A 27207-nucleotide genomic window follows, 5' to 3' on the forward strand; every position below is an offset into this window, starting at 1 on the left:
TAAATACCTCACCTCAGGCAAATTATTTCCAGTGGAGACAGGGAAGTGTTAGTACCATTATACAAGGCATTGGTGAGACCTCATCTGGAAGACTGTATGAATTCTGGTCTCCCACGTTTAAGAAAGATGAACTCAACCTGGAACAGGTGCAGGGAAGGGTTATTAGTATAATCAGAGGAATAGAAAACCTACCTTATGAGAGGAGACTCAAAGAGCTTGGGCTGTTTAGCCTAACCAAAAGTAGGCTGAGGGAGGGGATATGATTGCTCTCTATAAATACATCAGAGGGATAAACAGGAGGGAGAGGAGTTATTTAAGTTAAGCACCAATGTGGACACAAGAACAAATGGATATAAACAGTCCATCATCTAATTTCAAGCCTAAATTTGTTGAAGGTTTCTAATCATCAGAGGAGTTAAGTTCTACAACAGCTTTCCAAAGGGAGCAGTGGGGGCAAAAAAACCTAACTGGCTTCAAGACTGAGCTTGATAAATTTATGGAGGGAATGGCATGTAGCCAGTCTGCAACAGCTAGCAGCAAGTATCTCCACTGGCAGTGATGGGACACTAGATGGGGAGGGCTCTGAATTACTACAGATAATTCTTTCCCAGGTATCTGACTGATGGGTCTTGCCCACATGCTCAGGGTCTAACTGATCACCATGGTGCTACAGGAAGGAATTTTCCTCTGGGTCACATTGACAGTGATCCTAGGGGTGTCTCACCTTCTTCTGCAGCATGGGGCCTGGGTCACTTGCAGGTTTAAACTAGTGTAAATGGTGGATTCTCTGTAACTTGAAGTCTTTAAATCATGATTTGAGGACTTCAGTATCTCAGCCGGAGGTTATGGGTCTATAACAGGAGTGGGTGGGTAATGGTTTGTGGCCTGCAATGTGCAGGAGGTCAGACTAGGTGATCATGATGGTCCCTTCTGGCCTTAAAGTCTGAGTCATTGAGTCTACAAGGCAGACTAGATGATAAATTGTACAATCAAAAGTTTACAGATGCAGAAGCATTAAATTAGGATTCATGTGCATTTATATCTACCCAGGATGCATTACAAACTGTGGGCAAGCAATCTATTGCTACTGGTACACAACCTTCAGTATAAGATTTATCTAGTCAGCAAATTTCAACTGAAAATATAGAAAACTATTAGTCACATTTGTGATACTTTGACAATTAAGAGTATGCGATGTGAACACATTGCATGTTATATGTTGCAAAATATTGGTATGCACCATTTTTGCCATATGAAAACAGCTTCATCATTTCTGGAAAAAAATACTAACCCATCCAAAACTCAGAAAAATCTTCTAATATGTGGTTATTTGGTAGCTTTGACCAATAAACCCCACTTCAAGGTGGGTAAGTAAAACCTGTAGTCGTAGTCATGCTTCAGTATTTCTAAAACTGCAGAAAATAACACTTGCTCATTTTGAATACCGTTGTTTCATCTCACTGAGAGGTGTACGGCAGCACTTGACAGCTCCGCTTCATACTTCATCTAAACTTAGGTAAAATAAGCTTTAAAATAATATATGATGTGTGTGTGTCAGATGGGTATTTTAAACTCCAAAAATACAATTATTATTTTTTGGAGAATGGCCACATGCCTATAGTGTTTATCAGATCTTCATAATTGACAACCCAGTGGCCATAATCCCTTCATCGGTAGGCTTTCAAACACATATGTGGGTGTTGGGTTTGACAGGGCTGTCACTGAGCCAAAGCTCCATCCCACATGGTGGAGGCAGAATCCCAACTACATTCTTGTTTCATAGCCATACCCTGCCAACTCAGCAGAACTTTCAGCAGTTCTGGTGAATTGAGAGCCTTCCTTGGCTTCTAATAGCATGAGTGATTTTAACTTCTATTGATTGATGAGACTTATACTTGATACTGGTTAATCATTTTTCTACCTTTTCTGAAGTTCTTGCATTTGCCTGTCTGGACAGTTTTCCAAGTATCTGTGTGAGAGTTCTGAAAATTGTGTTCTCTATTCAGCACAATAGACAACACAGTTGAAAAATGTCTTGGATGTAGTCTTTGACAGCACCTAAAGCACCCCACTGCTTTCTTAAAGAAAATGGGTCTGTTGTGAAACCATAATTCATTCCCTCTTTATTTTGCATAAAGGTTTATTAGCTTATGATTTAAGCAAACCATCTGGTCCCGCTGGCACTGCACACTGTCAGGCCCAGTGTTTTTTTCCTTATAATATGTTTCTGAAGTTAGTTAAATTACATACTTAAGTCCCAGTTTTGCCCTGTGCTTTTTCCATGTCTTAACATCTGCTCTTGGAAAGCTTTCTGGGTTCCAAGTAAGTTTACATGGAGCCAGGACTCTTTCCTTTCCCTCTGACTGTCTCCCATGCCCTCTCATCAGTTCAATTCAGTGAAAAATAATGGCAGAAATGTATAGTGCCTATTTAATCGCAGTCCTGTTTTTAAAAATCCCAGGGGCAGACAGGGCGGCAAATAGCAGCAGACCTGAAAGGACTAGGAGAGCATTCTCTGAGAGATATAGAATGACAGATGGTGAGGAAGTTTAGTCTCTTTTCTTCCCTGACAAATTCTTATCTCACTCCTGACTTCTGATTTCAAGTCCTTTTTGATTTGGTGTGAGCTTTCTATTGTTAATGAGAAGTGCTGGTTTATAACATCTTTTGTCTCTTATGTCCCATGATGCTTTTTACATTAATCATATTGAAAAAGTGTATTGCTCGATGTGATCAAATTCAGTAATTGAAAATATACCAGGTCAGTCTGGAGTTTTGGAAAATAAAAACTGTGCTGGATTTGCACAAAGGTAATGCTAAAATTGTTGCTAATAGTGAGTATCTACCATCTGTATTCTCTCAAATTCCAACTCTTCTTATCCTGTCAATAGCATTTGAAATGAATATTGAACATAGATGTCTGTCCCATTGTTCTTTAAATCAGCAACTGAATTCTTCCCTTTTAAAGCAGCAAGATTTAAAAAAAAAACTGGCTCTTTTTAAGGATGCAATATTGCATATTAAAATTTAACTTCTCATGCTTCATGACGTAAAAAGCAATATACCTGTGTGGTCCTGGCAATATACTACAATGCAGGGATCTGAATTCAAGACTCAAGCTCATGAGACAGCAGGATCTGAAAGCTGTGAAAGCAGCATGGACAACTCATCCGAGAGGGGAATGGCATATCTCATTTTCAAATGACCTCTGAGCCCTTTGGGTGTATGTCAGTAGACCAAAGAAGGAGCAAGATCTAGTCTTCAGCTAGATGGAGAAAGTTACCCCAATGCAAATTTGAGGGTAGAAGTAAATGAAGCAAAAGAAAAATAACACGACTTCAGGAGCATCTTAAACAACTTGGAGGAAGGCAAATTGGACTCCATCAGTAAGAAGGTGGGGTTGATTGAGAAAGCCAGTGTAACTTCAATGAAGAAAAATGTCTGTTTAGAAGCGAGGAAGACATGTATAAACCTTGCTATATCCTGAGTTCATACCAAGTTCCTCAAAGTCCAGCACATGCTGTGAATATGCAGTATGCTGTGAATATACAGTATGCTGAATTGTCAAGTGGCTAAATTACATTAGTCAAGTACAATTCTCCCAGCATTAAAGTAAAAAAAAAAAAAAATCTTTTGATGATACATGTATATCACTGGCGTAATTCTGAACCTCAAATTTATCTTCAGTATGTCCTGTTACATAAGTAACTGTATCAAATCTTAGGGAAAAAAATCAAAAGTAGCATTAATTATGAATAAATAAATAAAATTAGACCTACAGGTTGCCTACAGTCAATGCTCCTATGCCACTCATTCCAGCACTGGATCTGGGATATGCAAGGACTAGGGTGCAGTAAAATTGATGAGTCACCATATCACTAATATTGTTCTTTCCTGTTTGTTTAATTTAAATGTTCCCAGTGAAATGACCTGAATGTGCATAATTGTGTGTATCTGAGAGAGTTCTGTTATAAATGTATTCATCCCTATTTGGCACAGTTGTATCTTTTCGAAGAAAAAGCTTAACATAAAATCACTGGGGTGACTATCACTTCTCTTTCTGCACAATGAGAGATGGTGACAGTTCAGTGAACTAGTTCATTAGCACATTATAGTGTCCAGCTGTTTTCCACCTATCTGAGGCATTAGGAGGCCTAGTTTTCTATTTGCTTTTTATGAGTACAGTAACTTAGCAAAAACATACAATTAAGAGAATTGCCAAATGGAATATTTCAAAAAGATTAGCAAACTGTGATAATGCAGCCTCCAAAGAATTCAATCCTTTCTGGTTGCAGAGTTTAGATCTTACTACTCTGCATGAGGAGCCTTGGCCCAGATATCAGTGGCTGGCATCAGTGTACCCTGTGAATAACCCAGATTTGTCATGGATGCTGCAGGTCTACATCAAGCCAGCCCTTGGTGTTAGTGTTGCAGACTTGTAATATGACTAGGAATGGATTGGTGGATGCTGAAAACCTTTTCCCCCTAATTAGGGAAAGGTTTGTTGCCACAAAGATTACTTCTTGGCAAGTAGCAAACTGACATAAGCCCTTGTGCTTGTTGTCGTTGGCTATGCACTTGTTTAGTTGAGGTTACTTTTTGTTACTAAAAAGATGGTTTTGTGGTTGGCACACACCCTTTCTCCCCTCCCCCAATTAAAAACAAAATGTTTATCCAGATAGTTCTGATTGTGGAACCATCCAAAGGAAATGGAAATGGCTGACATGCTATACACCTTGGCTTCCCTACTTTTCCCTTTTTCTAGACATTATCTTCAGTTTCCTTGCTGATGTTTCTTTCTGCTTTTCACCACTACTTACACACTTTTTATTTGCATTTTTTTAACCACACTACTTTTTCCATTCTATGGAATTTTTCTCTCCAGTTTCAAGACAGACAAAGCATCTAATCTGTTTTGTACAAAAATAGTACTCCACCTCAGACAGGAAAAGCCTGGTTTGGATGAATAAAACTGGCTATTTTATGTATATTAACCAGTTTACAGTGAGTTTCATTTTAACTTTGTGTCACTTAAGGTCTCTTTCATTTTTCTGACCTCTGGGCAAACTCATTTCTTCACATTTTGAGCTAAGAACTGCAGTTTTTATTTGGAAATCAGATTTATAATATAATGGTTAAGATCTCTGGTGAAAAGTGAAACCTTTATTTTTAGAACTAAAATGTTTATTGAGAATAAATAGTAAGAAAATGGAAATATTTTTTGTACTCAAATACATATGACTAGAGAGAGATGTGCTGTACCCTAGCCAAATGGGCCTACTTATATGTAGGCATACTGAATTTTCTAGAAACCAGGTTGCTGTTCTTCATACAGCACATCTTTCAGTGCTTTCCTAGTCAGTATCCAGTCTGAATCACCCTTATAAAGAGATGTTGGTAGGAGCTGAGTTTAATGTAATGTTAGGAATTTATTTAAGGTGTGGAGAGGAGGTGTGGTCACAGGTTTAACCCAGAAAATATTTTTTACCTATCGGCAATATTAAGATCTGTATTCTTCCGGTTGGAGACACATTTAAAAAACTTGTCACTCCTTGCTGAGCCCTCCCTGAGGAGTTGCTTATGACTGGGGGGTTGATTAGGGCACCCTAAATTGAAGAGTCTGGGTGCAAGAAATCCTCATGCCTCCTGAGATTATTGCAAAATTATTAAAATAATATCTGGTAATGTTTCTGTGTTAGAATACATTGGCACTTGAATGTTTAGTTGTGTTTTAACACCTGCTAATTAACACAATTGTAAGTTCTAGCTAAGGTAAGACCCAAACATTTTTTCTAGTGCAGCCTTGGGTAAAACATGACTTGGAAGGAACATCTGTGTAATGTTTACACAAAAATTTACAATCATGTTAGTTCTGAATTTGAATCATTCCCACACTGTCAAACATCACAGAGGGCAAGAACAAGGCTCCACCATCCTTGTCTATCCTGAGCTGATTTTTGCCTATCCTCTGTGTTAAGTGCCAGAAATTAGCCCTCTCTAATTACTGTTTGATGGAGGGGTTCTTTCATTTGGCCCCATTTATGTGTTCCTCCAGCTGCACAGTGGCACTCCTGCCAGACTGTCTGGCTTCATTCTTAACACACATCCCACATATTTTTGTCTTCTTTTCTGGATAACTTTGGAGGTAAGAAGTTACTGAATTCCCTGAAAAATCTTGGCATTTATCATCAATTAATTCCATTTAATACCTGGTATTTTCCTGAGATGTTTGCCTCTGAAGGCATTTAGACGTCTTTCTATACCTTTGGTGGGATTTCCAGCTTTCACATATATACGTTAAGGTGGAAATAACATTTGAGTTGAAGGTTTGTAGTTTGGTCTTTAAATTGTAGATTTTCAGTGACCAAATTGTGTGAATCGACATCTGCTAATTAACATGTTAAAACATCATTAAAAGGTCACGTGTAGGCACAGCTTATGTATGCAGATGCTACTTGCGCCTTCTTTCCCTCCCTTTCTCTCCCTTATATGCAGTACACTGTACACATATATTACATGCCTGTTTGCAGACTCTTGGCTCTAATCTCAGTTGTGATGTCCAGAAAATTTCTATTCATCATGTTGTACTATTTTTTGTCTTTCCTCTTCTCCTCCCCCTTGCCCCCCACCCCAAAAATAAACCAAAACAAAAAACTCTTAGGTAGAGGAGTTGATGATGGCCATGGAGAAAGTGAAGCAAGAGCTGGAGTCCATGAAAGCAAAACTGTCCTCTACCCAGCAGTCTTTAGCTGAGAAGGAGACCCATTTAACCAACCTACGAGCAGAGAGGAGGAAACATTTGGAAGAGGTTCTGGAGATGAAGTGAGTATTTATTTCCATTCTTTATGCCTGCAGCGTATTGACATCCCCTCACTTCTCCTGTTACCTCTGCTTTTGGTGATCTAAAGACAGTTACTAAATTGCACTTCTCTACAGAGAATTAGTTATCTGTGTTCTCACTCAAAGCTTCAAAGGAACCATCTGACCAGGAGCTGTGTACATGACTAGGACTAGATTTTCCACTTGGAATGAAATATATATTTTTCCTCCCTTGTCATCCACTTTCTTCCTATACATTGGTGATATTATTTGCATTAGTTCCCAAAGGCCCTAAATCAGAATCATAGCCCCATGGGCTTTGAAGAGCATACCATCTAACTTAAGGCAAGGCACAAGTAAGTGTAGCAATCAATAGAAGGAAAGGAAAGACAAGGATAAAAGTAAGTACCAAGGTAACAGTAATCTCCTGAATCAAAGCACAGCTGCTGTATTGCCAGATGAAGATTTTTCAAGATCATGAGACTGGTTCATTGACACTGCTAAAACCTAACTGAAGTTGAGTTTGAACTTGTGTATGTTTTTCACTGCCACCCCTCACATCAGGAGTCTTCAGTATGGCCAAGCATTGAAGTGTTGGGGAAAGATGTGGGATTAGATTTCTAAGACTTAAATACTTCCTAAATTCTGACCTCCCTTACAGATAAATGGTTATCTTTAGTTTAGGGATGCATGAATCCATTTAGTGCAATGATGGATAGCACTGCTGGCAGTTCATTAAAAACACTTTCAATTGTTTAGCCAGCCCTGAAGAGAAGGAATATTTTTTTTGGCAGGACTTGCAGTGGTTCCTCCACTGTGGTTTTTTGAGCCATTATTTTTATTTAGTTAATTTTTCTGTGTTAACCTCTTTCCTTTTTGAAAAAAGAAACGAAATGATAGAAAAACAGCTCTTACAAAATGGAAAGAGAGGTGGCTTGAGTCTTGATGCCCTAACTTAAGAGCCCACACTCTTCAATATGGCTTCTGTGGCGATGCAGGACTCACCCCTGCGGCGCCTCCTGCTGGTCATCTCAGGAATTAGCTCTTTTCCATCTTGGGCGCCCTCTGTAGGCCGGTGTCCTGCTTGTCGCTGACCCCCGTGTCCCTCCCTGGACCCAGTGCCGCTTGTATTTGGGGTGCTGCCCCCTAGCAATACCCCTCAGTCTCTGGGTCTTCCCACCCAGGGGAACCCCCAACCCTCTAATCCCGCCTTGCCTCAGTCGTGGGCTACCGCCAGTCACCAACTAGCCCCCGTTCCCTGGGGCAGACTACAGTATAAGCCACTCATCAAGGAGGGTTTGGACCTGCTGCCTCTGCCTACCCGTGGGCTGCCCTCAGCAACCCCCAGTACCTGTTGGCCGTGCACTAGGAGGGTTTCCAGGCCAGAGCTCCCCAGCTCCTCTTGCCTTCCCCCAGCCCTGCTCCACCTTAGGTATCCAGGGACACTCCACAGCAGCCAGGCCCTTCTCCCTCTAAAGGCAGAGAGAGTGTTTTCCAGCTCCTGGCTCAACGCCTTTTTATAGGGGCCGGCTGTGGTCTGTTTGGGGCATGGTTCCCAGCTGTGCCTACTTCCCCAATCAGCGTGGGAGTTGCTTGCCCCAGCCACAGCCCTCTGCTGAGCTGCTCTAAGCCCCTCAGGGCAGGAGCGGGTGACCACCCCGCTACAGCTTCATATTCAGCTACCTAATACAATTTGACCTAGATCTGGCTCTGGGACATTGCAAGACTGCAGTCCTTAAAAAACATACTTTTTATTTTTAATAAAACATTTATTGACTTATAAATTTCACTGCCTTGAGAGTTGATGTATTGGGGGATGGGAGGAATAGCTCTTAAGTTGATGTGGGAATCCAAAGTAACTTGAGATACATCCCATATCCAATCTTCTGGCAGCACACTCTCCTGCCAAATTGCTGTGCCAAACCTTCTCATTAAAATATATACAATATTCAGTATATCCTGAAATGTACTTGGAATTGGGTAGCTGTAGTACCTTTAACATACCACTCACTTCTTTTAAATGATGGCCTATCTTAACTAGTTAGTTATTGTTGGAAAGTTATTGCATAGAGTGAAAGTGAGTCTCAGGAACCAAATAAACTGGTAGATCCATTGTGACCTAAGAAGGGAGGAGAGCAGTAGAGAGAAAATTAATGCTGTCAACACATGGACAGAGACGGAAAAAGCATTATACATTTGTACACTGAAGTAGTTGAACAGGTTTTAGACTTCTTTAGTCTTCCTTAAAGTTCTGTAAAGCTGACAAAGGCATCTAAACCTCAGTACGTTAGAATGCACCCTTACCATAAGCCTCTTTGTTACGGACAAGTCTCTACTGTTGTCTCCCAATCCATAAAATAGTACCTTACATTTATAAGAAAGAACTGCAGTGTACCCTTTCCTGTTCAACCTTCACAATCCACTGCTTTTGAAGAGAAAGAGAGTGCTGAAAACTGAGACTGGAAAACTTAAAAATACTTCTCAGATAAACTAGAGAGTGTACTGCAGTTTGTAACTCATCTCTTTTGGCTTGAGTGGTTGAAGCAAGGCCACCTTTATTTTTAATTTTTAATTGCCATATTTTCTGAAGGGTTTTCTTGTTTGATATTGTAGTGAATGTGCTACAGAAGTTTTGGAGTGTTTTGTTATATCCCCTCAAGTCAGAGGTTCAACTCAACCATAAAAATGTGCTCAGGACTAGACTGATGCATGAAATGTGAGACCAGGATCAGTTATTTTTAAATAGCTTTTGAAAAGGACTCTTCTGCTGTTTTGAAGCAATGCCAAGAGTATTTTAAATGTAATACTTCAGTATAGAATTTTTATTTCCTCAACTCAGAAGTACCTTTTCTTGAATAAATAGGAAGTTTTATACTATAATCCACCTGGTTTTGATATTCCTAAGAACAAGCTATAGTTGTTTGCTGATTGTACAATAATTCATTAAGGGATCTGAGCATGGATTTGAGTGTGCACGCCTTATATAGATGACTTAAATGCTAACTTCAGGCTATAGCGACAATCTTCAAAGTAGAAAAGATAAGTATGCTAGACAGTCTGTTACAGAGATAATACGCATTTACAAAATTGTTACTCAGAGTAGAATTTGTGTTTATTCAATGGACTATATAGTTTTGAGTGAGTCATTCTATACTAGTGAGGGAATAATATGCTCATTAAAATACACCTCTACCACAATGTGAACTGCTGCAAAGGTGGAAATTCAGTCTCTAGAGAAAATGATTCTCTCATATACCCTTATTCATCTGATTCTGGGATTTACATTTTGTTGTAACTCATTATAGAGGAAGCTGGTAGGGATTCCTATATTTAGGTTGCCTAACATTTTTCATTATAAAAGATACTAGTGACCTTTTTGAGAAACTCTGACACCTCCAGTGTTTGCAGCAGGTCTTTAAAAATTGGCAGGGAGAAAGCCTTTGGGCCAGTGAAATGCCTGTTTTTTGTCCCATTCAATTCTGTTTAGTCTTGGGTTATAAATTGTTGAAAATCACCATTTCCCTTCTGTTCCATGCATTGTCATCAATATTTTGGCAACATGCAAAAATAACTGAACACAAACAGTCTAATCTAAGGCTGAGCCCATGCCATGGCCAAAGCAGCAGCACTGAGAACCCTGGTAACAGACAGCCATACTGCTGATAGAACAGCATTGGGACGTAGAGGGGGAAAAGAAATCAGACTAGGCTCCCCTGGATTCAGCAAAAGGTCCCAGTAGCCTCTCCTGCCTCATTCTCTGGGGGATTATATTGAGCAGGAGTTTCCCTCCACACACATACATGCCTACTGGAGGAAAGAGAGCCAAGGCAAGAGTTTCCCTCCTGCTGCCCTCCCAGATTCAGAACATGGCTTCAGCAGCCCATCTCCCACCCCACCCCACAAGATAACAGCTTTCTCCTGTAGGCAGTTAATGTATATAGTCCGGTAACTCAAGTGATGCAGAACTCTGTGATACAATGCCAAAGTTTCTTAGTTCAAGCCCTGATGATGATGGATAATGGGGCAGTTATTACAGTTGTACATAATAAAACTTGTTTTTACTTTTTTCTTAAAATAAATAAATAAACCACACAGCTAACAACAACCTATGACATTATATACAAAATCTCTTCTGAAATAACATCGTTTAGATTATAAAATCAAACACTTAAAGGTTAGGAAATGCCATTATTTAGGTTGCTCATGCAACCTTAGTTCAACCCCCTTGTGTGTATGCACTATGCTATTATCTTTAATTATTCAAATACATACTATTTTTCCACAGGATACCTGCCTCATTCAGTACATAGAGTGGTCAGTAGTCAGAGAATGAGTCAGGCTTGCGTAGCAGCAAATTAGGCTTTTTTTTCCTACCTCATTTGTTCTACAAGTTGGAGTGTGTACAGAGAATGAGGCAAAAGGCTGATAGAAGAGATAGGTTGCCAATGCAGGTGAATGCACACGGGAGGACTCTATTCTAGCCCTGCCGCAGAATTCCTGTGTGATGCTATGCAAGTCACTTAAACCAAAAATCTTGGCAGATGGACACTAATTGTATGTGCTCATTTTCTAAGTGCCAAATTTGAGACACCTGGGACCTGATTTGCAGAAGTGCTGAGCACTCACAATTGACACAAACGTTAGTGGGAACTGTGTTCTCAGTATTTCTGGCCATAAGGCAATGTTGTCTGGAGGTATGGGCATAGGGTTGGGAGTCAAGAAGGTCCTGAGTTCTAATTCAGGCTCTCTTACTGATTCATTGTGTAGCATCAAGCAAGTGTCTTGTCTCAGTTTCCCCATTTGTAAAATTATGATGATAATGATTTCTTATCTCTCGGTGGAAATAAATTCATTAATATTTATGAGGCACTCACACACTAGGTGATAAATGCTCTAGAAAAGAAATGAATAATTATGTATTCACTGCAGAGTTTAGGTTGCATGGAGTAAATAAAGGTAGGTGCCACACAGAGTAATGAGCCTCAAAGAAATATTGAACAGCAGCCTCATTACTCAAGCACTGTCCAGCCTGTCCACTGAATGAGGCAGGGGTCCTATGGAAAAATATGATATAGTTCTGTAATTAAAGATTGTATCATAATTAAGGATATGATTTTGTCACAGAGGTCACAGATTCCATGATTTTCCAAGATCACCATTACTTCTGGGGCATGGCTGAAGCAACCGTCAGCCCTGGGGCTGCCAGAGCAGCGGCCCCCAGAACAGTTGACTGGCAGCCAGGCCGAGGGCCATGGAGTAGCAGCCTCCAGAACAGCCGGGCAGCAGTCATCCCTGGGGCCACCAGAACAGTGGCCCCCGGAACAGCTGGCCAGCTGCCAGCCCTGGGGCTGCTAGCGTGGGGACAGAACAGCCAGAGCAGCAGTGCCCAGCCAGTTGGAGCAGCAGCTGGGGTTGGGTCAGCCCCTCTGGGCCTGGAGCAGCGCCGGTCAGCCTATGCCACAGGATCAGTGGCAGGGCTGGAGCAGCTGCAAGCCGTGGCACCGCACTGTTTGCTCCTCCCCCAGTCCCAGGTTATTTTTAGTAAAAGTCAGGGACAGGTCATGGGCTTCCATGAATTTTTGTTTATTCCCACGACCTGTTCCTGACTTTTACTAAAAATACCTGTGACAGAATCTTAACCGTAATCATAATGCATATGCCTAAGGGAGCAGAATTAAGGTTGTATAGGAAGCCTAAATTCTAGCATTTCTTAACTTTCAAGTGGTTGACTGCAACTTAAATGTTGTTCTTTGAGTGCTCGCACATGTCCATTCCAATGTAGGTGTGTATGCGCCCCAAGCACAGTCTCTGGAAATTTTTCCCTCAGTGGTACCTATCAAGTCAGCTCTGGCGTCCCGCGGTGCTGCATGCTCATAGCACTGGAATAAAGGGCCCAGCTGACCCCGCACCACCTCAGTTCCTTCTTACCATCCATGATGGTCGCTGGAACTGCTGTCCTTGAGGTGGCAAACTGTTCTCAGTGGTCTTCATTGTTCTTCATTTCTTCATATTGTGTATAGTTGCAGTGTAAATAGTTATTTGTTTAGTTAGGTAAGTTTAGTTGGCACTTCTCCTTCAGTTAGCGGAGTTTTCTCCGTTCCTGGTGCCTTGGTCACTGGGCTTCAAGCCCTGTGCCTCCTACAACAAGGCTCTGCCTTTGAGCGACCTGCATTCTCGTTGCCTAAAGTGCTTGGGGGATGCTCACATAGGGGATTGCTATTAGATCTACCACAAGTTTAAGAGGACCAAGAGGCAAGGTTAAAGTTCCTATTGATGGAAGCGGCACTCAGACCTTCCTCCGAACCGAGCCAGTCGGACTCAGCACTGATTACCTCAGGGTTGGTGTGGAGCACTTCTCTCTCCGTGCAGGAGTCCCAGCACCATTCACCATTCCCGGTGCCAAGAAAGAAGCATAAGAAGCAGATGGCCGAGAGGGGACGTTCCCCTACTCTAAAGAAGGCCAGGCATGAAGAGCAAAGCCGAATGCTACTTAAGTCAAGCCACTCTCCTGCCTTGGCATCACAGGCAGCCCCATTGACCCTGGTCTGTTTCCAGGCACCATTGAGTCTGGTCCCGGGTGAGCCATCAGCACCAGAGGGACAGCTCAGCACCAGCGGTATCATGGTGCCGTCCACTCCAGAGGTGTTTGCCATGGCCAGAGACCTGCTGGCATTCTCGGTACCCCTGTCACCAGCAGTACAAGAATTGGTGTCCTTGGTGCCAGTGGGCAGGACAGAGCATGTCGCCTCTAGCTGCCATCCAGTTCTGCACCCCGCAGTACTGCCCAGAGGGAAACAGTCCTTGGTGGCTCTGGTGCAAGCTTACCCGCCCTGGCACCAATAGAAACTGCACCTCTATGATCCCCAAAGGAGGGCTCATCATCTGAGTCGGAGATTGGGTTGTACTCCTCTTGTCCAAGGAGCTGCCTTTGTTATCCCTCCAGTCAGCTCTACCTCTCCATGGACCCAGGCACAGGAGTACCATCAAGTGCTTGGCTCAGTGGTCACTGACCTATGCCAATCCTTTTGGAATCTGTGGCTCTTTTGGAACCTCTGGGGATTCCCCCCAGGCCAGGACCCCACTCAACACACTGTTAGTCGGTGGCCTCTGAGAAAAAGGCACTTCCATCCCATTGGTATCGACCTTCATGATCCAGATCTGCTGGATCCTGTCCACACAGAAGATCGAGGAGGAGGGCAACCTGCTGGTGCAGGCTGCCTCCTCCCCAGACAAGGTGGTGTGGTAGGAATGTCACTCTCGCAAGACGACTTCAAGGCCCACCACGTGCTGCTAAAGATGTTGGTCTCAAACTTAAGCTTGCAAGGTGAGGTAGTAAAAGAATCCTCCCATAGCCTGGTTGACATCCTCGCCGCTGCGGGCCCATCAAAAGTGGCCCTACCTCTCAATGAAGCCATTATGGATCATGTGAAAGTCCTGTGGCAAAACCCCGCCTCCCTTCCCCACCACCTCAAAAAGAGCCAAAAGGTAGTACTTTGTGCCCGCCCAGGGTTATGAGTTCCTATACTCTCATCCCCATCTGGGGTCCTTGGTGGTCCCTGTGGCATGTGGAAGGGAGAGGTAGGGCCTACAAGGGGTGACACCTATAGCAAAAGACTAAAAAAACCTGGATCTTTTTGGTAGAAAGGTTTAGTCTACTGGTGGACTACAGCTCAGGATCGCCAACCAGCAGGTGTTGCTGGGCAGATGACTTCAGTGTGTGGGACTCCATGTTGAAGTTCAAAGACTCACTCCCCCAACAGTTCAGGCAGGAGTTCTCACTGATGGAGAAGGGGAAGGTAATAGCCAGAGCCTCCTTGTAGGCAGCCCTGAATGTGGTGGACTTGGCACCCAGGTCCGTGGCCTCCACAGTTGCCACTCATAGGAGCTCATGGCTACAGTCTTCTGGTCTCCCGACAGAGGTCCAGCAATCCCTTCAAGACCTCCCCTTCAAAGGGGCTTCACTCTTTTTGGAACAGATGGATGCAAAGATCCATGTGCTGAAGGTCTTCAGAGCTACCTTTAAGTCCCTGGGACCATATACCCCAGCAACTTTGAGAAAGCATGACAAGCCTCAGCAGCCCTCCCAGTTCTCTGCCCAATCATCCCGTCAGGACTTGCAGAGGAGACGGAGCAGGGTTTTAAGTGCAGATATCCACTCCCATCTGCCTCTGTGCAAGAATCTGCTCTGCCCAGACACCCAGGGGGCTTGAAACAGACCTTTTGATGGCACACCTGAGGGTGTTATACCAGTTCCTGTGCCAGACCCCGGGTACCCTTTATTTTCGGACCACCTGTCCCACTTCAGCACACCGTGTTCTCATTTCACCACAGACTGTTAGGTATGGAACGCCATAGAAACGGGTTATACACTCCAATTTATTCCTACCCACGCTCCCTCCCACCCCTCTTAAGGGACCCCTTTCATGAGCATCTTCTAGTCCAGGAGGTACAAGACCTCCTCCAAGTAGGAGCTATGGAAGAGGTTCCGCAGGATTTAAGAGGGAAGGAGATTTACTACCATTGTTTCCTAATTCTGAAAGCCAAGGGCAGTCTGGGACCTATTCTAGACCTGTGCTGACTCAACGGCTACCTCAAGAAACTGAAGTTCCACATGGTCCACTGGCTTCCATTATCCCCTCCCTGGATGCCGGGGACTGGTATGCCACCTTCAATATAAAGGACACCAGTCATCACATTTCCATCTTCTAAGGCCACAAAAGGTATCAGGTTTGTCATGAACCAGGCCCACTACCAATTCACAGTTCTCCCATTCAGCCAATCAGCAGCCCCACAAGTGTTTACAAAGTCATGGCGATAGCGGCAGACCTTCCTGAAAAGACGGGTGGTGGTGCAGGTCTACCTGTACCTGGACAACTGGCTAGTTGACCGGTCCAAGGCTCAGGTAGAGTCCAGCATCCACCTCATACAGTTGACTTTCCAGGGCCTGGGTCTGCTAATAAATGAGCAGAAATCTATCCTCACTCCGGTGCAGATAATAGAGTTTATCAGAGCAGTGCTCAACTCCACCCAGGCCAAGGCCTTCCTCCCAGAAGGCCGGTTTCACACTATCATGTCACTAGAATCATAGACTTTAAGGTCAGAAGGGACCATTATGATCATCTAGTCTGACCTCCTGCACAATGCAGGCCACAGAATCTCACCCACCCACTCCTGTATCAAACCTGTGTCTGACCCATTGAAGTCCTCAAATCATGGTTTAAAGACTTCAAGGTGCAGAGAATCTTCCAGCAAGGGACCCGTGCCCCACGCTGCAGAGGAAGGCAAAAAACCCCCAGGGCTTCTGCCAATCTGCCCTAGAGGAAAATTCCTTCCCAACTGCAAATATGGCAATCAGCTAAACCCTGAGCATGTGGGCCAGACTCACCAGCCAGACACCCAGAAAAGAATTTTCTGTAGTAACTCAGATCCCACCCCATCTAACATCCCCTCACATGCCATTGTGCATATTTACTGCTAGTAGTCAAAGACGAATTAATTGCCAAAATTAGGCTATTCCATCATATCATCCCCTCCATAAACTTATCAAGCTTAGTCTTGAAGCCAGATATGTCTCTTGCCCCCATTACTCCCCTTGGAAGGCTGTTCCAGAACTTCACTCCTCTGATAGTTAGATAGTTAGAAGTCTAAACTTCCTGATAGCCAGTTTATATCCATTTGTTCTTGTGGCCACATTGGTACTGAGCTCAGTGATGAGCTGCCAAAATCTTAGGAACCGGTTCCCTACTGGGTCTTCGGCGGCACGGCTCCGGCGGCTGAAGGATCCACCACCGAAGACCCGGTAGGGAACCGCCCAGTGAGTACACCCCCCACCCACGTCCTGCCCCCCCTCAGAAACCACAACCCATAACCCCCCCTGCCCTGCTCCTTGTCCCCTGACCACTCCTTCCCAAGACCCCCAACTCTAACTCCCCCCCAGGACCCCACCCCCTGCCAAACTTGCCCCGCTCCCTGTCCCCTGACTGCCCCAACTGCATCCACCACCATCCCAACAGACCCCAGGAACTCCCACGCGGCGCCTACCCAACCCCCCCTTCCCCATCCCCTGTCTGCCCCCCCAGAACCTCTGCCCGATCCAACCCCTCCTCCCCCGCCCCAGTCCCGGCCCTGGCCCTGGCCTCTTACCCCTGCCGGGGTCGGGGCCAGGGTCGGAGCCGCAGCCGCGGGGCCCGACTCCCCGGGCCCGGCCGACACCGGGACCGGAGCTGCAGCCACGGGGCCCGACTCCCCGGGCCTGGCCGACACCGGCACCGGAGCCGCAGCCGCGGGGCCCGACTCCCCGGGCCCGGCCGACACCGGGACCGGAGCCGCAGCCACGGGGCCCGACTCCCCGGGCCCGGCCGACACCGGCACCGGAGCCGCAGCCGCGGGGCCCGACTCCCCGGGCCGGGCTGACACCGGAGCCGCAGCCGCAGCTGCGGGGCCCGACTCCCCGGCCCCGGGCCGGAGCCGCAGCCGCAGCCGCGGTGCCCGAGCTGGGCCGGGTCCGAGCCGCGCAGGCGGGACCAGCCCGAGCCGGGTGTGCTTGGCTGGGACCAGGCTGGGGCGCTCGGCCAGGGCCAGGAGGAGCTGTCCCGCCCCCTCCCCCACACGCCCGGCTTACCTGCCTGCTCCTTTTTTCAGGCTTCCCGCGAACATTTGATTCGCGGGAAGCAGGGGAAGGGGAGGAGAAGGAGGGTGGAGCGTTCAGGGGAGAGGGGGAGGTGAGCTGGGTCCGGGGCCGGGCAGACAGCTGCCCGAGCCTTTGTTAAATTTAAAAGCTTTTTAGAATCGGTTGTCCTGGAACAACCGGTTCTAAAAAGGCTTCTAAATTTAACAACCGGTTCGCGCGAATCGCTGCGAACTGGCTGGAGCTCACCACTGACTGAGCTTAAATAATTCCTCTCCCTCCCTGATATTTAGCCCTCTGATATATTTATAAAGAGCAATCATATCTCCCCTCAGCCTTCTTTTGGTTAGGCTAAACAAGCCAAGCTCTTTGAGTCTCCTTTCATATGACAGGTTTTCCATTCCTCGGATCATCCTAGTATCCCTTCTCTGAACCTGTTCCAGTTTGAATTTATCTTTCTTAAACATGGGAGACTAGAACTGCACACAGTATTCCAGCTGAGGTCTCACCTTGTATAACGGTACTAACACCTCTTTATCTCTACTGGAAATACCTCGCTTGATGCATCCCAAGACCGTTTTTTCACAGACATATCACATTGGTGGCTTATAGTCATCCTATGATCAACCAATACTCCAAGGTCCTTCTCCTCCTCTGTTACTTCCAACTGATGCCTCCCCAGCTTATAACAATAGTTCTTGTTATTAATCCCTAAATGCATGACCTTGCACTTTTCACTATTAAATTTCATCCTATTACTATTAAGGAACCACCCCATTACGACAGTGTATTTCTGTCTGAGACTTTTAGGTCACCTGGCCTCATGCACGCACATGGTGCAAGATGCAAGGCTATGCCTCAGGACCCTTTAGGCTTGGCTGGCCTTCATTTACTCACCCAACCGCCATCATCTAGAGTCAGTTTATTCTAAGGATAAATAGAGGACTTCAGTCTTCAAATTGGTGCCTTCTGTTGGTACTGAAAACTAAATTAATGGATTTTTTTAATAAAGTTTTTTATTTTAGGTTTTTTTTGGTGGGGTATGGATTTGGTTGTTTTCTTAATGCATGGCTTATTAATGGAATGTGTTGGACTTGATTTTGGATTCTTTAGCATTTGTTCATTTAAGCAAACTCTACTTTAATATTTGAATATGAGTCTTTCTTGTTTTGAGTTATTTCTATTAAGTTCCCATGGCATCTAAAGAATCATCCCTTTTTGGGTTATTTAAAGATTTTTAAATTAGTGCTGTACCTTGCTGATCTGATGAGAATTGATCTGTGTCATTTTTACATCTGATCCCATGAGAATTAATCTCCGGCATTTTCTTGTTGGTTTCCATTTGGTAAGCATCTGCGTGTGTGTGTGCGTGCACGCGCGTATATAAGCTAGGAAGCTGGTGAATAAATTTATTTGTGAACTTATGTACATTATATATAATAAAATGATGTAATATACACACATACTATACCTTATTAACTTTACAGCCAGCTGGGATATACATCTGTTTACAAGATGTTTAGACACTTTGACCAAGGCTTGTTAGCTGCTCAAAAGCGGCCACTCTGCTTTAAGATTCTTGGAAATTAAAGATACCAGGTTTATTGGTAATGGTCACTGTGAAAAGTATTCATTGTACTTTTCACTTATATGCACTTTATTCCTCCAGAGCAATAGAGAAAATGGATTCTTTACTGCAGGAGAGGCTTGCAAGCGGTCTACATATGTCGACAATTGTATGTGTAGAATGCAGTCACTTTACATTCTCTTCCTATTCCATATATGTTTTAACATCTACAATGTGTAACTTCCAGTGCCAAACAAAACCCTCCATCCCACTGTATACTGGGATATATGTTAGATGGGCCACACAGCACTTAATTCCCTGACAAGTCTTTACAAAACAATGGTAGCCATCACTTCACCTGTAATTACTTTGTTTAATTTTAAACAAGCGAGAATCCTACAGGGGACAGTGTGCGTCTGTGGAAACTACTGTTTGGGACAGACTTGAATAACCACAACTGCCTGCAGCTATTTCTGGTTAGTCTATTTCTGCCTGCATCTATTTCCCTCATAGTCTTAGGGCTTATCTACACTTGAAATGCTACAGCAGCACAGGCTGCAGTAGAACATCAGCGTAGACACTACCTACACCAGCAGGAGGGGTTCTCTGATCAGCGTAGGTAATCCACCTCCCTAAGAGGTGGTAGCTTAGGTCAACAGAGGAATTCTTCCATTGACCTGGCACTGTCTACACTGAGGCTTAGGTCAGCTTAACTACATCACACAGGGATGTGGATTTTTCACACTCCGAGCAATGTAGCTGGGTTGACATAACTTTTTAATGTAGACCAGGCCCTAGTTTTCTGACTGAAAATGTCTCTTATGGAAGGGAAGGCACTTGGTGAAAATGACACATACAGGATATTGCTACTGCATTTTGTCTCCTTTAATTTTTGGAAGTAGTTATCCTATTAGATTTTGACACCTGCACTGTAAACATTTTAATTGCAAAGTCCTGAAATATGAAAAGTTGTCCCTTTCCAAATTGCAGAAAACATGTATATTGAGGTCAGATCAATGGCAATATCATGATTGTGGAAATGCTGAGTCTCTCAGAATGAATTTCTCAGAATCATATGGAAAACAAAGAACGTGTGTAGTGTTCACCTACTGTGTGTCTGTGTGTATATATACTCTATGTATATGGATTTTGCATGTTTTCTGGCATTAGTGGTCTCTGGGGGTTACTTTTGCAACTCAAAAAAAACCAGTTTTGCACCCTAGTCTGAATGTCTCAATTCTCATTACTGTTATAAAATGTGTTGTTAAAAGGTCTCATTTGAAAACCCTATCTATATTTTTCCTCATGTTTTTTGTTTGGGGCCTCTGACATTGTTTACTTCCATTGCTTTTCTACACTGTCTGTTAGATTCAGCCTCCAAGCACCCTCTAAAGATGGTCAGCACAATGTCATCACTATGGGTAGTTTACCACTTTGTCTCCAGTGAAATAAATATTGGCATGTGGTGGACAATGATTAGGCTGGTGACATCAACAGTAAAAGGTTTCTGGACCATAGAACAGGTCGAATGATGATTAACCTGGTTGTGGACAATAGCACAAAACTCTCTTAATCAAATGATTTGGCATAAGCCAACTGTATTGTGAATTTTGGTCTCAAAAGTTCACAGTAAGGGTGATCTGTGAAGCAATTAAATGATATCTGTAGTGAATCGTGTAAGTATGGTACCACCTCACATGTGCCTAGATAGAAAGGGCTATTTGTCTTTACCATATTTATCTTTAACTGCCAGAAAGTTGTTCTTATCTTCTACAGATTGTTTGTTTTTATAGTTCGCCTTCCTTTAAAAGGTTTTTGTTCCAGGGCTTCTTCAGATACTAAAATCCTGGCACTATGGCTCACAGTTCCATTCTGTCTCACGATAAACACCACCATATCTCATTATATCTTGAACTCCATGGTCCCTCAGAACAGCCTTATAGAGAGAATGCACTGTACTATCTAAATGAGCCATGACAGGCCTGGGAGCAAGACCAACTGCTGAAAAGTGCACCAGGTGGTGTTAAAGGGGTTTGTTCCACTCAGTAATTGCTCAGTCTGTTAATGTTGTAGGGAGGAGTTGGGAAAGGAGGTTCTTTCAGCCGTTAACTTCCTGAGAATTTAGTTACACTGTGCTCTTGTTTCCATGCTATTCCACTGGAGATTTTTTTCTTCTGGATCTGTTTTCCAGGGGCTGAGTTCAGTGTGACTGATCCCTTCAGTATCTCCTGAAACCAGGTTTCTAGAAAGACAATTCAATGTAACTTGACTGCTTTTAAGTCAGAATATGAAAAGAGAGTGCACAAACTCAGCCTTGAGAATAAAAACCCTGTTGTAATATTTTAATCTGGTTTTTATATTTATTTGTTTGTTTGTTTGTTTGTTTTAAGTGAGGGAAGATGACATGGTCAGAAAGCTTCTTAGCCAGAATAGATGTATGTCTTTCAGTTAGGTCTAGCCTACTTTGTGGTCATTTTTCCTTTCATATTATTACAGAATGCTCATAGAAATTCTCTTGAAAATTCCCATCTGTTGAAAAACATTTATACATGCGTACAAAGAGCTGGAATATTATTGTCCACTGTTCCTGGAGATTTACATAGTGCTACTGTGCATGAACGATTGTCCCTCTTCTCCTTCCCTATCCTGGGAATCCATGTGTGCAGATGAGCTTTAGGGTAGGTGCAGTACTGCATAACATCTGGAAGGTCATTAGTGCCCAATCTCTCTTACTGCTCAGAACAGAGTTGGTTTGGCAAATCTTCACTTTTGTCACAGAAAGAGAGGAATCATTTTTTTTGGAGGTGGTTAGTCAAATTGTTTTATGTTGGTTTATCAAAAGAATGAAAGAAAAGGCAGTGTTATTGTGACTGACATTGAATAACATAGATTGTTTGTGACACAGCCCTAAAGTAAGCCAATCTGCTCCCTTCTCCCTGTTTTTTCTGCATCTTCATCCTTTAGCACTAAACATTCCTATTATACTCTCACAGTCTCTGTAATCAGATACATTACGCAGTTCTGTTAGAAATGATTCATTTTTAATTATCTTCTTCACACACCTGTGCTTTTTGTTTTGTTTTTAAAACAGAAGTTATTTTTGGATTTGTACTTGTACTGATAGTATGTTCCCTAAACTGGACATTTCAGTCACATCATTGACCTCATCGCCATCTATAATCCCATAATATTTTGGTGTTTCCAGGGGCCTTGCTGAACTAAACCAAATCAAGCACTTTTGATTTTCTGTTGAAATCAAAAGAATCATAGGTTCCTCTCTGTGTTTTTTCTTTTCCTCCTTGATAAACGTGCACTGTAAATATTGGTTCGTATAAATCAACTCTTAAGAGCACCGTATATTTCATTAAATACAGCCAAACTGTGGGTTACTTAAAGTTCCAAGTGAAAATATTATGGTATCTCATTGCATATATTGTAGATTTAATGTAGTGTGAACAATAGTAGCTTTGAGCCATTGTAAATCCCATGCGGACATCATCAACATGGTTCAAAATACAAGGAGAGAAATCCCAAAGGTTGTATGTGCTCATATGGCTGCTGTGCATATGTAAGTCATTCTTTCTTTCATTATTTTTAAAATAGCAATGTGGTATTTTGGAAGAGAGAGGGATAAGGAAGAGCCTAACACCATATGAGGTTTGGAGCTGGTCTGAAATTCCTTTTTCCATAGCTGTGGGGTCAGTTTGCAATAATAATAGAAATAACCTCTGAGCCAGGTGGTTTTCCCTTGAATCTTGGAGGATGAGTTGCAGCAACTCGACAGTAGATGCAGTGACTAAAGTATTGGGGAGATCTTCCAAACTGTCCTCACTTCCCATGACCTGTGCCCTCACTTTGCATGGGAATCTGGGGTATACCTCGGGGGGGGATTTTGCCAGCAGAAAAATCACCATTAGATAGATGTATTAAAACTAAACAAACAAAAAACAACCTGCAGGTCCATGGAATTTTTGAGAAGTCTCCTTTTTACATTTTCTTTTTTTCCTGGCAGAGGTTACTTCAGGAGAGTGAGGCTTTTTGGGGCGGAGTATCTGTATGTGAGGGCATGTGCCAGAGTTCAGTCCATAAGAGCTGATCAAACCAGCTTATGTAGGAACCATAAGAGAACACATTAGACACAGTACAAAAAATCATCCTTTCACATACAAGCTGATTGCGTGCAAGATTCAATTCAAGCTTTCATCTTCTTCTTCTCCCCCAATCCAATTTGTAGCAGTACACTATTATGTGAATTATGAAGATGGGGAGATGTTATCTTTTATATTGGCCCACAAATAGAAGCAGGATGTTAGACTTGATTGACCATGGTCTGAGATAGCATGACAATTCCTGTGTTCCTAAATCTGTTTTCCAAATGCCTTCTTCTGACATTCTACGTAGCTTGTAGTTTTCCATAAACCAGTAGCTGATTTTCTACCTAGCATGTAATTATCAGATTTATCATAGAGGATCTGTGTCTAAAATTCATATTAAGATGTCTTTAATTTGGTCTCAACAAAATCAGTAAAACCTTATTGAGCCACATAATTCTTATGGGAACAATTCTTTTTCTCTTGACACTGATTTTTGCTTGTAGAGTTACTGAAACTTTGAGTTTGAGTATCAATCCGCTTTGCATGTAGTTTATATAAGTATAAGGGAAGTCCTTTTTATTGTGAAAGGTCCAAATTATTGAATTCTCTGGTTCTAGATACCTGCAGAACTTGCATATATGGAGACACCCAATGCGCTTCTATCCCTCAATTGTTAATAGGTTTTAACATACATGTAGTTTTTGTGATTTTGTAAAAATGAAGAGGCCCTCTTTTGTTATTTGCAGGAGGCATCCTATGACCTTGGGTTAGTTATGGTCCCTACTAAGCAACATCAGAAAATTATGTCGTTATAATAATAATTAATATTTTGCACTTATAGAGTCCTTCATCTGAATATCTTAAGGTATTTTATAAAGGTGGGTAAATACTATTCTCATTCCACAAATGAGTAAGCCGAGACCAGAGAGGTAAAGTGACTCATCCACCCAATGCCACATGGCAAGTCAATAATAGTTCAGGAATAGGATCTCAGGTGCATTCCCCAATCAAACTATTGCATTGTTGTCAGCTTCTAACACTTGGAGTAATTTCTCCAAACGGACTTGGTAAATGTGCTCCAGAAGCGTCTTGGAGGTTATAAGTTCTAGATCATTGGCTCCCAGGACTTGCCTTCCACCCCCCAGTTTTTACTGCATTAAGACTGAGTTGTTCGGTTCTAACAGTCTTTACTGTTTTCAGACATTAAAATTAATGTCTAGAAAGCTACAAACAGAATCTAAAGAAGTGACTGTTTAAGATTTCTCAAAGAATCTAGAATTCACATTACAGTCTTACAGGAACTGATACTTGTCCATACTATGCAGTTATGTCAGGGCTGGCTCCAGACCCCAGCACGGCAAGCACACGCGTGGGGCGGCCCTTTCCCGGGGGGGCGGCAGGCTGGGCCGGCGGACCTGCCGCAGTCATGCCTGCGGGAGGTCCACCGGAGCCCCGGGACGACCGGACCTGCCGCAGGCATGACTGAAGAGGGGGCGCTCCTCCCGCGGCTCCAGTGGACCTCCCGCAGGCATGACTGCGGACGGTTTGCTGGTCCCGCGGCTCGGCTGGACCTCCCGCAGGCATGCCTGCGGCAGCTCAAGCAGAGCCGCCGGACCTGCCTACCGTCCGCAGCTGCGGGAGGTCCAGCGGACCCTCCGCAGTCATGCCCGCGGGAGGTCCGCTACTCCCGCGGCTCCGGGGCGCCTCCCGCGCATGACTGCTTGGGGCGGCCAAAAAGGTAGAGCCGCCCCTGAGTTATGTAAACTAACATGTTTACATTTTAATATGGCCATCATGTCTAGGTGCCATATATAATACACCACAGAATGCTTTTCAACATCTTCTGGTCATTCTTAGTTTGAAAATCATTCTCTTTCTGTTCAGTTACCTACTCAGTTATTCTCTCTGTGGAATCCTCTTTTTGTTTTCTTTGAAAATAGAACCCTATCTAGTCCGAAAGAAGAAAGTATGTTAGACAGTGGAGCAAAGTGGGATATAGGCATTGTGGTGCAGCCCATGCAGTAAACTCTGAATTGTAACGAATCCAGCTACAGGTTAGACATGTGTCATGAATTATGTTTTAATTGAATAGTATACATTACGCTGCCGCTAGTGAACAATCACAGGAATAATTATATTATTGAAAAATATTTACTCACTATATAATTTAGTATTTTTTTGTCTGAAGGGAAAGGTCAGATAGCCTCTTTTCACTACATTTGCCACAGTATTTATTTTCTTTTTAACTGGAATGCACTTCCTGCTGGTTGTGACTGCTGCTCTGTAGTGCTTCATCAGAAGCCCTGTCTTCATTAGACCACAGAAAGAAGCAGGGGCCTTGTAAGCTGAAGCATTTGTGCTCAAGAGTGTGATTATATATCTCATTCTGGTTTCCATCCTGCAGTTAGTGTTGCAAACTGCCCCTCATACCCTACAGACTGATTAGCTAGACCTCTGGTCTCAACCAGCAGAGCTGCTTATGAAGATCAGCCAACATAGGAGGAAGAAGTGCTGGGCTGACCCTGTGTGACCCTCTAGCCTCTGGGGATGGCAGTCAGTTTGAATATATATACTCTGCACAGAGAGAAGTTGGGTGATTGTTTACAGAAGTGATTTGCAATTATCATTTATTGGTCCCACTCCTGTTCATCACATCTGTCATGAGGCACTACTCTGCTGGCTTTTTTTTATTTTTTCCTTGAACTTTCTTCCTAATCCACAGTTTGACTCAGACTCCAAGGCAAGTTTTATTTCTGCATCCTATGATCAGTGTCCCATGTGCCTGTCCCTGGCTTATTATGTTTCTCAAACTTTATAGCATTGCTGCTGCTTTTGTCTTGACTCTTCAGCTTTTCATTTGATTTCCATTTGAAGAGGGGATGTATTCTATCTCTTGCCATCCCTCCACAACAAAATCCCTCTCTGCTTTAGCACTCAAATATTTTTCATCTTAGGTTGGAATTCCATTTATTTATACAATACATATTTGTAATCCACATCCTCCTTTCACCCAAGAGGCAGTGCAGAATATGAATTTTGCCCAGTTTCATAGGGTGTAGACTTTCAAACATATTTTAAAAAAATAAAAACTGTTGTGCAAATAAGATACATCTCTTTTTCACCCTCCTCCTACAAATGACATTGTCTTACAGGCTCTTCTAAATCTTAATTTCCACCTCTAGTAAATGTCAATATATACAATTAAAAATGCTCACATCCTCAGTTCTTTACTCTAAAAAGAGAGCAGCAGTATGCATTATTTCTTTACTAAGTTGGTCTTTCAGACTTGCCTTACCTTGGTGTTTGTGAGGGTCACAGTATTACTGAGGGCCTTGGCATAGAAATTGTAGAAAGAGATTAATTTAGCCAGTGGCGTGTTCATTTAAAACAAAAACAAAACCAATTATTGTGCCTTGCCTTGATAAATGTGGAGCTGTTTTTGGACTACAGTTTCATAGCTGTTGTTTCAAATGAGGCTTGAAACAAATTGGCAAACTAGAAGTGTCCAAAGTACAGTGGTGCAGTGTGCTTTCTGATTCCCAGCCCTCGAGATCCCAGCAAAGATTGCAAATTAAACAAACTCAAAATTAATCAGATCTACAATCAAATAAAATACAATCATTAAGGCTTTCGTAGACCACAAAGGAGCTATTGTGTAATTGTGAGAGAGGTGCTGGAGAGGGATTTTTTTGCGCTCTGAAGGAAAATCAACAGCAAGGTGTCAAAGAGAAAAATGAAACCCTGCAGGTGAAGCTCTCTTTTGAGCCAAAAGAAACCAGCATTTTATGCAGAACTGCTAGTGAACTGTTGGAGAATGAAAAGGGTGTTTGGCATTGAGCTTTAGAATGTGTCAGCTTTTCACTTGGCCCAAATAGAAAGAGGCTTTGGATTGCAGATACTGTTAATCGAGTAGTTCTGTACTTGTGAACAACCACTTCAAGCAACCTCACACCAATGCTTCGCCCCAGTGGTCTCAACCGCCATAGTTTTCACCTCCTTTACAACTTGTAGTGTGGGAGTAGCACTTCCTTACTGTGGGAAATTGAGAAGTACAGTCAACAGTGCCTAGAAACAGCCTGGCTGACAGGAGACTTTTTTAT

At 43.2% G+C, this 27207-nt stretch overlaps 1 protein-coding gene across 8 annotated transcripts in view; it reads left to right on the top strand.

Moving 5' to 3' along the window:
• The window catches only part of ERC1 (ELKS/RAB6-interacting/CAST family member 1), a 578436-nt gene that overhangs the window by 364312 nt on the left and 186917 nt on the right, over positions 1–27207 (top strand). For all 8 annotated transcript variants that reach the window (XM_044991188.1, XM_044991177.1, XM_044991167.1 and 5 more), the window contains one exon: positions 6662–6822. In XM_044991188.1, coding sequence (XP_044847123.1) covers positions 6662–6822 — 161 coding nt within the window. The remainder of the gene's footprint in view (positions 1–6661; positions 6823–27207) is intronic.

The sequence above is a fragment of the Mauremys mutica genome, chromosome 1 (genome assembly GCF_020497125.1).
Source record: "Mauremys mutica isolate MM-2020 ecotype Southern chromosome 1, ASM2049712v1, whole genome shotgun sequence".
Classification (NCBI taxonomy): Eukaryota; Metazoa; Chordata; order Testudines; family Geoemydidae; genus Mauremys; species Mauremys mutica.